This window comes from Pipistrellus kuhlii, unplaced genomic scaffold (genome assembly GCF_014108245.1).
Source record: "Pipistrellus kuhlii isolate mPipKuh1 unplaced genomic scaffold, mPipKuh1.p scaffold_m20_p_4, whole genome shotgun sequence".
NCBI classification, from domain to species: Eukaryota; Metazoa; Chordata; class Mammalia; order Chiroptera; family Vespertilionidae; genus Pipistrellus; species Pipistrellus kuhlii.
Genome location: NW_023425540.1, coordinates 27,847,401 through 27,864,225, shown reverse-complemented (window position 1 = coordinate 27,864,225; position 16,825 = coordinate 27,847,401). Strand labels below are relative to the sequence as shown.

Genomic DNA, 16,825 nt, shown 5'->3' with positions numbered 1-16,825 from the left:
CAAACTATAGCTTGCAAGCCATATATAGCTAATGAAGAACAATATTTCATGACACATGAAAATTACATAGAACTCAAATTCAGTATCCATTAAAAAAAGGTTTTGCCCTGCCAGCATGGCTCAGTGGTTGAGTGTCGACCTATGAACCAAGAGGTGACAGTTCCATTCCCAGTCAGGGCACATGCCTGGGTTGCAGGCTGATCCCCAGTGGGGGTCAGGCAGGAGGTAGCCGATGATTCTCATCATTGATGTTTATATCACTTTCCCTCTCTGAAATGAATAAAAAAATATATCTGTCTTAAAAAGGGTTTTATTGGAACACAGCCACACTTGTTTACATGTTGTCTATGGCTATTTTTGTGCTACGACAGCAAAATTGAGTAGTTGTAACAAACCGCATGGCCCACAAAGCCTAAAATAATCACTGTTTGGCACTTAAATGAAAACAATTATCAACCCCTGTGCCAGTGCTACCATCCTATATAATATCCTATATAATAAAAGCTTCATATGCTAAGCATCCGGTCATCCGTTCAACAAATCAAAGCGTAATATGCTAATGATATGCTAAGGCTGCTCACTATAACATGCACTGACCACCAGTGGGCAGACGCTCCAACCAGGTTAGCTTGCTGCTGGGGTCCAGCTGATCGGACTGAGCGAGATGGGCCGGACACACCCTGAAGCCCTCCCATGGTCCCTCCCCGGCTGGCCAACCTCTTGCATCCCACCCTGGCCCCTATTATGCACCTGAGGGGTCCCTTGGCCTGGCCTGTGCCCTTTCACAATCTTGGGACCCCCTGGGGAATGTCGGAGAACTGGTTTGGCTCAATCCTGCAGGCCAGGCCCAGGGACCCCATTGGTGCATGGATTCATGCACCGGGCCTCTAGTTAAATATAATTCTTTTAGCAACAACTGTATATGTTGGTGCAAAACACTTGAATATTGCCGAAACCAGTTTGGCTCAGTGGATAAAGCATTGGCCTGAGGACTGAAGGGTCCTGTAACTTGCACAAACAATTTATTCATTCATGCATAACACAGATATTTATTTGTGCCTTGGTTGCGGGCACATCCCCAGTGGAGGGGGGTGGGAGGGGGGTGGGAGGCAGCTGACCGATCTTTCTAGCTCTCTGTCCCTCTCCCTTCCACTTTGTAAAAAATCATTAAAATATATTTTAAAAAAAAACCACATTCATATTACTTACTATTATACTTTATACTAATGATTATCATGTATTCTAGAGTCTGTGAACACACACTGTTAGCATTAGATCATGCCAAAAAGTATAATGACACAATGCATAGTTATTATCAGCATGAGATAAATAACATTTTCAATTTTCCTTAATGATTAGAAAAACAACATTATTTCAATAGAATCCAAATATATATTTTTTAATTCCAAGGTACATTAATAGGTTGAGGAAAGTCAGATATGTGTTTTCTAAAGCTTACTGGTTATAGTTCAGATAATATATTAAGTTCCACCTAGACTATTCACTCTCATGGGACACTAATCTCCAAGAAAAGATACAAGGGCTTCCTTTGGCTTCATTTCAAATGGCTGACGGGAAAAAAAACCTTTAATCTACATAACAGTAATTGCTAAAATAAATTTTTATATTTATAATTCTACAATAACCAGATACTTGAAATGTCTCCTCGAGATGATGGTTGATGGCTATTTTTTGTTATGCATCCAAGAAAGGTTTACAACTGGACATTTTCAATGTGACTCCTCAATTATATAATCATCCCCAGTTTCCCATTCACTATGTACAAAAAAGGAAATGTCCTGTTGAAGGTTGACAAAATTTAGGAGAAGGAATAAAAATAAGCATTAGTATCAAATGACTACTTTTGTTTTTCTTTTCACCTCAGAATAACCCGGAACTGAACCCGTATCCAATTATAAATTATATAATGATTTTACCATTGATAATTATATCTGTAAGGTGGGTTCTGTATCAGCCCTCATTGAAATGTAACCATTGTTTGAATAGAATTTAGCAAGACCACTGGACAGTTTATGCCTTAAGATCCTAGCATTCTTTCATCAATGTTCCTTTGCATTCTCATCAGTATGCATAAGATTTTCATTGAACTTTAATATTCTTATTGGAATATAACTCACTATAATGAGCATGAAAGTGAGCATACGAATTAAAACTCCTATTAATAACCAAAAGGGCCTAGAAGAAGCAGGCACGAAAATACTTCATGAAGCATACATTCTACAAATCTCCACAGACACCGAAAATAGCTAATATACTTTTAGAAGCACTGGCAACAGGGGTTAAGGTAAATGAGACATTCATCACCAGATTCAATAGACCATTCGGAACTAAAATTATAGAAAGGTCACTAATAGTTTGCATATAAAAGATATTACAGAAATATGTGTTGTTTATTTTACTTAAGGAAAGACACCATAATAAAGCTTCACCTTTTAAAAAATGATCTTTGCCAGTTCTGAGTGTTGACACATCATAAAGAACTATAAATATAAAAACCTACATTTTTAAACTATGAAAACTCTTCAAATGAAATATGAAATGAGTTATTTTCTGTTTGTTTTTTGTTAAACTTCACCCAAGAATATTTTTCCATTGATTTTTAGAGAGCATGGAAAGGGGGTTGGGGGATGAGGGAGAGGAACATGGATCTGAGAGAGACACATCGAATGGTTGCCTCCCACACGGTTCCAGCCTGTGCCAGAGATATGGTTGCCTTCCAACCTGGGCCAGAGATAAAGCCTGCAACTGAGGTGTGTGCCTTTGGCTGGAATTGAACCAGGACTGTTGGGTCTGAAGGCTGATGTTCTATTCACTGAGTCAAATTGGGTAGGGCAAAATGAGTCATTTTCTGACTATGACCCTTAAGATATTACTAGATTTAATTGGCATATTTCATTTAGAAATTTTGTGATGCTCACAGCTATTACTGTTATTTTTTCTTTATCAACTTTATTGAGATACAATTTATATACAATATAGTGAAACCATTTTAAATATGCAATTCCATTAGTTCTGGCAAATGTATACAACCTTGTGACCATGATCAGTATACAGAACATTTCTATCATCCCCAAAAGTCCTCTAGTGTCTGACTATGTGTAAGCACCCTAATCCACCTACAGCCCCTAGTGACTGACATACTTTGTCATCATTGATTAGTTTTTTCTTATCTATAATTTCTTTCTTTAAAAATATATATTTTATTGATTTTTTTTTTTTTACAGAGAGGAAGGGAGAAGGAGAGAGCATTAGAAACATTGATGAGAGAGAAACATCAATCATCTGCCTCCTGACACCCCCTACTGGGGAGGGCCCACAACCAAGGTACATGCCCTTGACGGGAATTGAACCTGGGACCCACTGAGCCAAACAGGTTAGGGCTTATCTACAATTTATTATAGGTGGAATCTTACAGTATGTACTCTTACATCTAGCTTATTTTACTCAATGTGTTGTTCGTAAGGTCATTCATGTTACTGTTACTGTGTATAAAGAACAGACTCTTGAGGTTGCCTCTACAACCCCCACCTCATAGTATCCATGCCTTTGTGTGATCTCTTCCCCTTGAATAAAGGCAGAACCTGTGACTTATTTCTAAGTATGAAAATATGGCATTGACTACTTGCATCAACAGTTCACAATAATTTGACTTAGATTAAATACTGTTCCAGTCCACCTGACAAATATTAAAAACAAGCCCTGAAAGGATCAAACTGTTTCCCAGTAACTTAACTGTCAGAGAATAAAGCTCAAGAACAAAAATGAAGAAAAAAAAATCCAGTATCCAACTAAGCAAAAATTTGAAATGTCTGATATCTAATCAGAAATTTCTGAGCAGCCGGGACCGGTTTGGCTCAGTGGATAGAGCGTCGGCCTGCGGACTGAAAGGTCCCGGGTTCAATTCCGGACAAGGGCATGTACCTTGGTTGCGGGCACATCCCCAGTAGGGGGTGTGCAAGAGACAGCTGATCAATGATTCTCTCTCATCGATGTTTCTAACTCTCTATCCCTCTCTCTTCCTCTCTGAAAAATCAATAATATATATATATATATATATATATATATATATATATATAAAGAAAAAGAAAAAGAAAAAGAAAAGAAATTTCTGAGCAAATAAACAGAAAAACACTTCCCATATTGAGGAGAAAAGAATTAACTAACCAAAACCAACTGAAAACAGACACAGGTGGTGGAATTAGCAGACAAGAATATTAAAAGTTATTATTGCATTCCATATGTTAAAAAAGCTAGAGGAAAGGTAAAACATATTAAGTAGAGATCTGGAAGATATAAAAGAGACCCATATCAAAATTGTGGAGATGAAAAATGCAATCTTTAAAATGAAAATTACCCCAGATGGATTAATAGTAATTTGAGATTGTAAAAAAAAAAAAAAAAAAAAAAAAAAAAAAAAAAAAAAAAAAAAAGATTAAATAGGGACTTGAAGATACAGCAAGAGAAATTATACAAAATAAAACCCAATGTCTCCACAAATGAACAGCACATCTGTGAGCTGTGAGAAAACTTAAAGCAACTTAAAATTATCAAAATAGGGGACAGAAAAGGACATAGAAAATATTTTGAAGAAATTATGGCAATTTTTTTTTCTAAATTGGATGGGAACTATAAATCCACAGGTCTAAGAAGCTCAGTCCTCAGTCTTCATTTGACATAGTCGATCACTTCTTTCTCCTTGACATTTGGCTTCTAGCACATGACACTTTTCTTTTTTTTCTTCTACTTTTCTAGCTGTTCCTTTTTTTGTCTGGTCTCTTAACATTGGGAGTAGGTGAAGGGTGGTGGTGGTGGGGGACGCAGTCTTTCAACTTCTCATTTTCTATTTACACTCATCCCCTTTGTGATCTCATCCAGTCTCCTGGCTTTAATTATCATTTATTTGCTGTCAACTCCCAAATTTTATCTGCAACCCAAACTTTTCCACTAAATTCTTGGCTTATATACAACTCACTATCTCTACTTAGATGTATAATAGGCTTATCAAAATTAACATTTCCAAAATTGATCCCATTTTCCCAAAATTTGCTCCTCCCACAGTCCTGCCTCTCTCAGTCAACAACTCCATTTTCCCAGGTAAGGCTCAAAAGTTTAAGATCATCACTGACTTTTCTCTTTCACATTCCACATCCAATTTGTCAGCAAATCCCATCAGCTCTACTTTTACAATAGATACGGAATCCACCTACTTCTTTCAATGTTCACTCTTACTGCGGTGCAAATCACAATTATCCCTTGCCCAAATTATTACAAGAGCTTTCTGTCTCCATGTTTTGCCTATGACCCCCTTAATCTCTTTGCAATGCAGCAGCCAGAGTGATCCTGTTAAATACAACTCAGAGCTTCGGCCTACTCTTTTCAAACTGGCCTATAACACCCTTCGAGACTGGGCATCCTGTTACTTTCTTAACCATATCTATTACTTTCCTTCTGGCTCTATTCCAGACACTCTGCTTCCTTGACGTTGTTCCTTAAACACTGAGCATGCTCCTGCCTCAGGGCTTGTGCATTTACTCTCCAGGAATGCTCCTCTGCTGTTTACCTGCATGGCCAACTCCTCTTCTGCCTTTATTCAAGTCATCTACCTCAGCAAATCCTTTTCCTTACACTTCTTAAAATTGCAACGCCTTCTCCAACACTCTCTATTCCTTTTCCCTGCTTTATTTTCTTTAACATACTATATAGTTATTTGTCTAGTTTATTGTCTTCTCCCTCCCACTCTCCCGCTCCAGAATGGAAAGTCCGTGAATGCACAGGCCCTCAATAGATATTTACTAGATAAATGAAAAGGGCACACTGTCTATACATTATTGTGGCAGTAAATGCAGCTTGTAGGTACCTGTACTTTGCTACTAGTAATTGACAAATATTCATCTGGACCTAAAAGTAGTTTAGATTCATTTGGTGTTGATACTATTTACTTTAAAAGATCTTTTTCTCTTTCCTTTCCTGTATATAGTGTTTTGTGTGTTTATTTAGACTTCAATTTACTTTTTCATGGTATGAACTTCTTGGTTTTTACATTTAATTGATATATAACACTATAGAAATAATTTTAGTTTCAGTGTGTGGAAGATACATTTGTTTTTAGGGTATGCCCTACGGGACAGTTATGTTGAATTACTAGATTAGGACAGAGCCATAAAAAGCATTAGAGCTTATTCTAATTCTCTGAAAGTTGCAAAGGCTAAAAAAATGTCATTACCTATTTGTTTATTTATAACTTAATTTATTTCTATACACATTTTAATTCTATACTATTATTGAGGAAAATGAAAAATAGGCTCATTATAAGAAGGCACAGGCATTATTTGAGAATTGCAAATGTAGCTTACAACATTGGAAAGTCTGTTAAAATAAGAAAGCTCAATTTACTCCTCCTAGAAGTTGCCAGTTTATATGCAGTATTTCTTCAAAAAGTCTATGGTATCTACCCATTTTAATGTTCTTTTTCATAGATTAGTATTTTCATAGCTAATAAGAAGAAATGGAAAAATATATTTCCAGGGAAATATTTACACTCACATGCTGGCATAAAAGTAACTTAATACCTATAACTACCATATATTAGGTATCATGCACCTCCAGGAAGCAATGGTTCTACTGCTTAGAGTGTGTAGCTGTAGAACCTAGGCAATTTATCTAATTTTTCTTGACCTTAGGTTCCCTATTACATGAATATAATTACAGTGTCTACCCTAGGATTGTTATGATGATTAAACTATATCACAAATTTTAAAAGTAATGGCACAATACCAGGTATATACGTAAACACTTGATAACTATTAAGTGACATTTAAATTAGGTATTAGCATTTTAGAAAAAGTTCTTTTAGTTGCTAAATAAAAGCCAACTTAAGCCTGATTTCATATAGTCAATATATATTTACCGAGCATTTACTATGTGCCTCCCTATGTGCCAGGCACTAGGCTAAGAACTGGTAAGGAAAAAGGGAAAATTTATAACAAGGGTGTTGGGTGGTACTTAGAACTCAAAGGTAGGCTTGCAGGTGAACTTCATTCAGAAATGAAACTGGGAACTGGAAAGCAGCTGGAAACCTAGGAAATAGTCTGTGTCTCGCTATATATTTCTCTTGGCAGACTGGTTTCTATTTTCTTCTAAATAGATGAGCTTTTTCTGCAACAAAGCTTAAATAGTGGATTGAAGCTACGAGTTCAAATGTTACTGTTCCAGCCATACTGAGAGACTGTTCCTACTCCTTTATCTCTCTTTGATCTTTTACCTTAATCCCAACGTTTAATAGGAAACGAGCATCCATCCTTAACTGAACAGGAAGTCAGCTAACATGGTCATGGAATATTGAACAAATACTTCAGATGCTTCCTACAGCAAGTTATCCACAATTTATAAAGTGAAAGGTATGGCTGAGAAGTTTGAGTTACTTTCCCAAGTTCATGTGTATAGTGAGTGCCAGAAATAGGATTCAACCCCTGGGGTTGGGCAAATGTAGTGCCAGCACATGCAAGTGAGCGCCACCTTCAATTTTTATCTTTGGAGCTTCACTCACACTAGTCCCAGCTCTGCTAATGTTTAACAGATCTTTTCATGATACATACGTCCCTTATTATTTCCATGATACATACGTTTCCTTATTATTTCCTTATCCTTATTATTAAGGAAATAATCGTACACCTCCACAATTTTCAAAGAAATGAAACGTTTAAAAAAAGTTTCATGGACTTAGATTGTAAGAGTTTTTGCAAAAACAGAACATGTAATTATATATTCTCTTATCTAATTTGAATGTAGTTAAACAATTTGCCTTCCAGAAGATACCACTAAAAGCAGAAACTTACCTTCCCATTCTGTTGGGATATTCCCTACTTCATAGTCTACTTCGCTTTTATTTACTGCTTCTACAATTCTTTTCTCTCGAATAATTTGTCCTATAAGACAAAAGTGATTGTTACATTTTTAAATGATACAGTAGTTATAATAACTAATATTGTTATTATAATACAGGATACAATAGTTATAACTAATATTCTCTTTGATAATGTATACCTTCTCATATGATAAAAGAATTAACAGGGAAAAAATAGATTTCATTTAAAATCAGGCAATTTCTATCTGACTGCAAAAACTTTAATGTCCTACCGTAAGATGTAAAATTAATTTTGGTGAAATATATATATATATATATCCTCACACACACACACATGTATACACACACACACACACACATACTTACTGTGTACAGAAAAAAAGCAATCAATTAATCTGTAGGGCACTAATGGACAATAAAAACATTTTAATAATTGACAGTGTTCCATTCCCCTAAACTCTACAAGAATAAATACATTAGAGGTGCTTCTGCCCAGGGAATTAATACTTAGGGACCCTATAAGTCTTAACCAACCACAAAACTCTATTGCCACCCTATCCTCATAATACATTGGCAAACGAAGGAATCGAGTGATGGTTTGTACTCTGTGGCCCTTAGGTTGTAGGAACAAAGGTCAGAGTAAAAGGTCTATAAAAATGACAGCTGTATTATTCTTAGAGCAGAGGCTCAATATATGTACACATATTTTTACTAAAATGCTATTTATACTCACCTACATAAACATATTATAGTAACCAGAGTTACCATAAATTTAACACATACTAAAATGTTTACATGACAATTTTCAAAATGTTGAAAGAGCCAAGATACTGATTTCTTCATTTAGTCCTTATCTAAATACTAGGATGTATGTCATCTTAGCAACAGCAAGTGTAGAAAGAAAAACTGTTGTAAAAAGTACAAAATATTGACAAATAGGCTTCTGAAAGTGTGTTCTATACACTTTCAGAATGTACATCAATAAAATATAGCACGTGAGGAGAAGGGCCTATCATTTCCAGTAGCACCACTAAATGCATATATATTACAAACATATCTATATAGCCATTTAGATTAACACAAAAATTAACTTTTAATTCCTGTCCATGGGTCTATACACTTCATTTAAGGTTTCCTAAGATTTTTTAAAAATCAGAGGCCATACCTATTTCTGTGCATGTATAAAGAAAAAGATTAATTCATGTGTTTAATTCCTTGATAATCACTGAAGAAAACTTTTTTCACAAATAGATGACATCAAAGATTTTTAAAAATGATGTACACATCTTTTAAAAATATAAAATAAAGCCCTTAGTTTATTAAATAAACTCTTCATAATAAGATATAAGATTATTCCCCCCAAAAAATTATTTTAGAACTACTTAATTCTTTGGATCAATCCTACTTGTATAATTTTCATTAATTAGGAATGAAATTTATGCCTCTCACAAAGTAACAAATTATGCACAAACTGTACATGTACTCATACTAACATGCTTTCATACAATAGTTGTAAAGACAATTCTACTTATCACAGAAAAAAAATTCCAATAAACACAGCAAATTTAAGTACCCGCTCAAGTGTCAAAATTTTAGGATCTAATATACATTTGAAAATTAACTTAAGGTTTCAGGTCAAGATGGTGGTGGCAGTAAATGTGTTATTTGCATCTCCCCACAACCATATCAAAAATACAACTAACCTACAGAACAACCATTATTCAGAGCCACTTAAGTGGACATCCCACATCTAAGAATATAAAGAAGCCACATACAGAGACTGGTAGGAGGGGTGGAGATGGCGGAATGGGCTAGTCCTATACCCATGTGTGGTGGATAAAAATTAGGAGGGATATCTTTCTGAGGAGTTCTACCCTGAGGAGTGAGAGGTCCCAGCCCCACTCTAGGCCCACCAGCCCAGGGTTTCAGAGTTGGCAAGAAAAGTTCCCACAAGTTCTGGCCGTAAAAATCAGCAGGGATTGTGGCTGAGTGAGACGGAGGGCTCCTGGAGTTCCAAGCAGTTCTTCTTAAAGGACCCACACACTTATTTACTCAGACTCACTCAGTTTTAGTGCTGGGGCAGCAGCTCAAAAGGTACCGGGGACATACAAGGAGGAACTGAAATGTCTTGTCATCAGGATGAGGGCAGGGGCAGTTTTGTCCAAGACAGATGTGCCCCTTTTCTGAGTCTTACCCCTGGAGTCACGTTTGCCCCACTCTGGTGATTCCCTGAGATTCTACCACACCAACTTGTGCCCTCACCCAAGCTATTTCCAGTGGTTTTTTTTTATAGGAATGATCTGTCTTGGCTCATGCTTCAGACTTACCTAAAATCTCTCAAACAAGCAGCTCTGGCCTCACCATGCCCCATACCTCTGGCTATGTGGCCCATTATAGCACTAGTGGCAACTGGCACTGATTCACAGCTTGGCCTCTCTTAGGCACTTCCAGGCCCATCAAAAGCAGCAGCCACCTGCAGATCTCTTTATAGCTTATGCTGGGTAGCCCCAGGCAGTAGTTGACAGTGGCCTGCACCTCCTGGGAGGCCCCAGAGTCAGTGCACCCAGTGGAAAGCTTCAGTGAGGAGACAAACCATTCAACTACTTCCACAAGCGACACACTGAAGGGGTGGACTCAGCAATTACCAGAGCCCCACTGAAGAAAGTCCCGCTCCATGGGGTCAACCCTTGCACAGCTGATATTCCATAGTGGTCACAGACAATCCATCTAGGGCTAAATTCCTTACATTGCCCTGCCAACAACAATCAGGGCTCAACTACAATAGAGGGTGTATATAAAGGCACACCTAGAGTGTCCAACTCAGTTGAAAGGGGAGGCTATGCCATTGGACCCTAAAGGACACACACAACATTAAGGACACTCCACCAAGCTTGGGAGACATAGTATCTCTAACAAATATATACAAACACAGGGAGGCCACCAAAATGAGGATACAAACATGTCCCACATGAAAGAACAGAACAAAACTCCTGAAAAAGAACTAAACAAAATGGAGATAAGCAATCTATTAGATGCAGAGTTCAAAACACTGGTTATAAAAACTCTCAACAAACTTAGGGGAAGAGTAGATGAACTTAAGGGAACCTGAACAGCTTAAAAATGACATGGAAACCATAAAAAAGAACCAGTCAGAAATGAAGAATATATTAACTGAAATGAAGAACACTTTACAGGGATACCTCATTAGAGAAGATGAAGCAGAGAATCAAAAAGACTGAGTTAGAATATAAGGAAGCAAAAATACCTTATCAGAAAAGCAAAAAGAAAAAGGAATTTTAAAAATGAGGACAGAGTAAGGAGCTTTTGGGAAAACTTCAAGTGTACCAACATTTGCATCATGGGAGTGCCAGAAGAAGAAGAAGAAGAGAGAGAGCAAGATATTGAAAACCTATTTGAAGAAATAATAACAGAAAACTTCCCTCACCTGAGAAGTAAATACACATACAAATACAGGAAGCACCGAATCCCTGGCTATTGTGGCTTGGTTGGTTGGAGCACTGTCCTGTATACTAAAAGGTGGCGAGTTCAATCCCTGATTAGGGAGCATGTGGAAGGCAACAGATTGATGCCTGCCCGCTCCTCCCCCTCTCCCCCCCCCCCCCCCCCCAGTTTAAAAAATGATTTTACAAAATTAACTTAGCCCTACCCAGGTGGCTCAGTTGGTTGGAACGTTGTCTCTAAGGGTTTGTGGGTTCAATTCCTGGTCAGGGCACACACAAGAGTTAATCAATGTATGCATAAATAAGTGAAACAAATTGAAACAACAAATCTCTCTCTCTCTCGTTTCCTCTCTCTCTTACATTGATGTTTCTCTTTCTCTCTTTTCCCTTCTTTTTCTCTCTCAAATCAATAAAAACATTTTCTAAGAAAAGTACAAACAACTGAACTCAATAATATTAAGTAAAACAATATATAGTTGTTTAACTTAATATTAAACAATATTTAATTTAAGACAGACAAAATAAAAGTTTGAATTCTGATAGATTATAATGAATCAAGGTACATGGATTTAAAAATTATAATATAAGAAACAATATTATTTCCAAAATTTAAAAAATTTTAAAGCTAGCTGCCACTGAGCTTATTGTCCTAGGATAAGAGAGTTCCTATTCCTTTGTTTAAAAAAATCTGGAGCCCATAAGGAGTGATCCTGAGTATTGGGTAGATGACAGGTTTAAGTAAAAGATTTCATCTGTTTGCTGATGGCTTGGGGACGGGTGGGAGTAGGGTGGTGGGGGTCAATGGGGGAACAAAAGGAACATCTGTAATTCTTTCAACAATAAAGATTTTTTTTTAAAAAAAAAAGATTTCACCTGTTTTATTGGGCTTCTGGGATAGAGTTTTGGAACCCTGGACACAGATATGGGAAAGAGGATCTAAAGGAGAGAGTTCTAAACTTCAGTCACTGAAGTACCAGCTAAGCAGTTTTGTTGTCACATTAGTTTAGCATTCTATCCTTAACATTTTTCTTTAATTTGGCTTGTTTTTTTCTTTAATAGTCACTTTTACCTTACCCTAAAAATATCCATTAAATCACTTACTGAATATACTAGTTGTATTTTGTGTTAAACACATAAAATAGACATATCTTAAAGATTTAAGAGGTTGTCTTTGTAACCCATGAAGTCATCATGCAGACCACACTTCAGAAACCACACTGGTCCTATACAGACAGGCCCAGCCACACAACATGATGATACAGAGCATAAAAACCAAAACAGCAGTAAGAAATTCCTGTGGATGAGAAATGGCTGAATATACTCTTTGTAATCAGATATGAATATCAAAATCTTGCCTGGATTATGTATACCCTTCATTTTTATAAAATCCTGTGTTATATACAATAATTTTGTGTAAGGTTTGAAAGAAGAGAGCAGAGATCCTAGAATTCCAGGGTGACCAGAAGGGAGGGAAAAAGCTAAAATTTATGGCATGTTCACCATATGCCAGATACTATCGATAGACTAAGTTTTAACTTTGAATGGGTAATTTTATTTGAACTTGATAATTCTATGAGGTACTATTATTACTTCACTTTATAAAGAGACTGAGACTTAAGAGAACTTGACATTTACTTCAAGTCACATATAAGCAACAGGAAACAGGATTTAAACACAGGCCTTCTATCTCCTTACCCTAGATACTTAGCCATTATGCTATGCTGCCAGATTTTAGACATCTACAAATGCTACCTCTGTAAACACCACATTTCAGTTAGTAAATAAAAGTGCCAAGCTAAAAGGACAAGGAAATGCCATTTCCCAGAAGATTAAAAATCAATTATTTCTTTCCCAGGGTCCAGGCTCCTTCCCTAATCCATCCATGCAGGAAAGCACAGATATTTGGGCAGCCTTTAATCTTTAAAGTTTGGAGCTTCAGAACTCACAAGACGTCTATCACAGTGCAGGAGGAATTTTCTTCCACAAGTACCAAATCAAAGGTGGAAGCCTATATTGGTTGTGACCCAAAAACCCTTGGTTAGGGTTTCAACCAGCTGTCTAATTCCAGACCAATAGTTCCCACTTGTGGGAAAGCTGAATGAAATTGGAGGTGACTTTGGGTTGGAAAGACAGGTTGGGTCAAGTGAGGTAATACATCCTTCGATAACTATTCTCTTGTAAATAAAAGCAAGATTCTGGCCCTTGATGGCTGACAGGAGGAGCCCCTGGCTTAGAGTAAAGGTGAAGTGAGTAGTATGGTCAAGGTATGACAATTTCTGTCTGACTGATGTCTGGCCCTTTAACCTAATGGCAGCAATTGGTGCAACCAAGTGATAATCCCAAATCAGTTGTCTGGTGATGTACAAAAGACAGAATTTTGCATGTAAAAGGAGGCTTAGAAGTGTCAATGCATAATATAAGAAAGTGAAGACTACTGAAAGCCAAGAATCACACTGTATGTAACAGATTTGGGGACTTCAAACCTTGTTGTTCTGAAGCATTGTAAATTTAAAAATAAATAAATTAAGAATAAAAAATAAGAGTTCTTACACTGAAAGACATTTTCACATAAAACTTTTCATATAATTTGACTGAAGTTATTAAGATGTAGCATCTACTTATCAAGAGCCTGCTATATACCTGATGATGTTTAGGTGCCTTCAATATATTATCTCTTATCTTTAAAAGAATCTTTAACAAATGATAAAAAAAGAGGCATAGGATGATTACTAATTAAACTAGCCAGCATTTGAACTTAGTGTTTTTATGACTTCCAATTGTAAACATTTTCCATTTGAGATTTTAAAATTAGCATAAAAAAAGTTTACATACAGGAGGAGCCAAGATGGCAGCATAGGTAAACACCTGAACTTGCTGCCTCGCACAACCATTTCAAAACTACAACTAAAAGACAAAACAGACATCATCCAAAACCATAAGAAGGCTGGCTGAGTGGAAATTCTACTACTAGAAGGGAAGAGAAAAGCACACTGAGACTCAGGGGACTGCGGAAGTATGGAGATGTGCATGCGGAGAAGTCTGGCAACTGAATATGATTCTGGCTTTCTCAATCAGGAGGGAGACAAAAGCTCCCACAAGCTCCACTCTTAAGGCAGGGCTGATGGGAAGCCATTGCTGTTTGCTCTGCCCTAAGACTCAGCTCCACCCAAACTGTGTGCAGAGGCATTTGCATATGAATGGCCTTGTCCTTTGAAATCTAAACTTACCTAACAAACTGCAGCTGAGTCAGAGAGACCCAGAACATCCAAAAGAAGGCCCAAGGCCCCACAGCAGCTTACATTGCTTCACAGCTGGGCCTCATCTGGGCACCTCCAAACCCCAAACAAAGAAGAGGTATCTGCAGATCTCTCCCTAGCTCCTGCTGGGTGGACTCAGGCAGAGGCTAAATTTGCACCTCCTTGGAGATCTAAGAGCCAGTCTACCCAGGGGTCAGAGTAGGATCATCCAGATTACAACTCCTCAGTTTCATAAGGAACACACTCAGGGGGTAGTCTCAGTGAGCACCAAAGCCCCACTGAAGCAAGTCTTGCCTCATAAGGGTGTCTCAAACACAGAAATTCTCCCATCATAGACACAGCTGATCGTCACAGCCAATTGGCCTGGGGGTCAATTCCTCCCAGTGATATGAACAACAATCAAGACTTAACTACAACAAGACAGTGCACACAGCCCACAAAGGGGTGCGCCAAGAGTGTCCACCTCAGGTAACTGGGGTGGCTGAACCACTGGGCCCTATAGGACACCTAGCACACAAAGCCACTCTATCAACATAGGGAAGCAGCCAAAATGCGGAGACAAAGAAACAGGTTACAAATGATAGAAATGAAGGAAAGCAAACTACTGGATATAGACTGGATATAGACTGGATATAGAATTCAAAACCACTGTTATAAGGTTTTTCAAAAATTTTCTAGAAAAGGCTGATAAATTTAGTGAGACTTTGAAGGATATGAAAAAGGACCAATTAGAAATTAAACATACACTGACTGTGTATATAATATACAGAGATCCAACAGCAGACTAGAGGATCGCAAGAATCAAGTCAAAGATTTGAAATACAAAGAAGCAAAAAACACCCAACTGGTAAAGCAAAAAGAAACCAAAAATATGAAGATAGTGTAAGGAGCCCCTGGGACAACTTCAAGCATACCAACATCTGAATTATGGGGGTGCCAGAAGAAGAGAGAGAGCAAGATATTGAAAACCTATTTGAAGAAATAATGCCAGAAAACTTCCTCCATCTGGTGAAAGAAATAGACTTACAAGTCCAGGAAACACACAGAAGGAATCCAAAGAGGACCACACCAAGGCATACGGCAAAAGACAAAGAGAAAATATTAAAAGCAGCAAGAGAAAAACAATTAGTTACCTATAAGTGAGCACCCATAAGATTGTCAGCTGATTTCACAACAGAAACTACCATGTTTCCCCGAAAATAAGACCTACTTACAGGTTTCCTTCTGAGTGAAATATAAAGCACCCCCCCGAAAATAAGGTCCCCCTAGGCTCTGTCTCAGAATGCTATTGCTAAACATGAGAGATTTGGTCCACTGATTCTGAAAGAAATGGAGTCACAAGAAATTCACCAGGAAATTCAGGAATTGGATTGTTATGATGATGTTCCAGAAGATAATGACATGATTGTCATTGAATAAACGAGTAAATTCTTGATACTGTAGGATTCACAGTTTGTCTGGTTTGTGTTGAGAACTACTGAACTGCCATACCGTATACAGGTAATAAATTTCCTTTATTTTCATTTAATAATAAATGTGTACCGTATTCTTCTTCATGGAAAAATAAGACATCCCTGAAAATAAGGCCTAGCGCATTTTTAGGAGCAAAAATTAATAAGACACTGTCTTATTTTCGGGGAAACAGGGTAGTTCAATGGATTACCTAAAATCTTATTAGCTTTCCAACCTTATATGTTTCCCATAAGGGATCTCAGCTTCTTCCAACTTAGAACATCCAAAATTATATCAAAATGCTTGGTCATTCTGAAATGCCTTAAATTATATGGTTTTGCCTTTCAGGACTCAAAAGCTGTGAGGTCTTAAACTATACACAGAACGACAGCAGAAAAATTCAGAGGGACCTGTTTCCTATATTAGTGTAAATGTTTTGTCAAGTTAATAGCACATCAATTTTTTTGTTTGTTAAAACTGATTTCATTAATTTATTATGAGCCATAAATAAAATTTGTAAAATTTTAGTCTGAAATTTACATATGAATACTATCACAATTTAAGAAAAAACGATGAACCTATTGCAAACTTGTCTGTTTTCTATATGCATAGTCAACTCTTACTCTGTATATTTCAACTTTCATAGTAATATTATATATAAACAAAAATTTTAAGTTCTAAAAATGTTATTCAACCAATAAGTATATATTGAATAGTCTTTTGCATTAATCTAGGAAGATTTATAATCAAAAGTTAAATAGGTTTTCTTA

The 16,825-nt window shown here is 37.0% G+C and overlaps 1 protein-coding gene across 1 annotated transcript in view; it reads right to left on the bottom strand.

Moving 5' to 3' along the window:
* NDUFAF2 (NADH:ubiquinone oxidoreductase complex assembly factor 2) overlaps positions 1 to 16,825 on the bottom strand; it is a 93,551-nt gene that overhangs the window by 18,803 nt on the left and 57,923 nt on the right. The window contains exon 2 of the mRNA XM_036409703.2: positions 7,857 to 7,946. Coding sequence (XP_036265596.1) covers positions 7,857 to 7,946 — 90 coding nt within the window. The remainder of the gene's footprint in view (positions 1 to 7,856; positions 7,947 to 16,825) is intronic.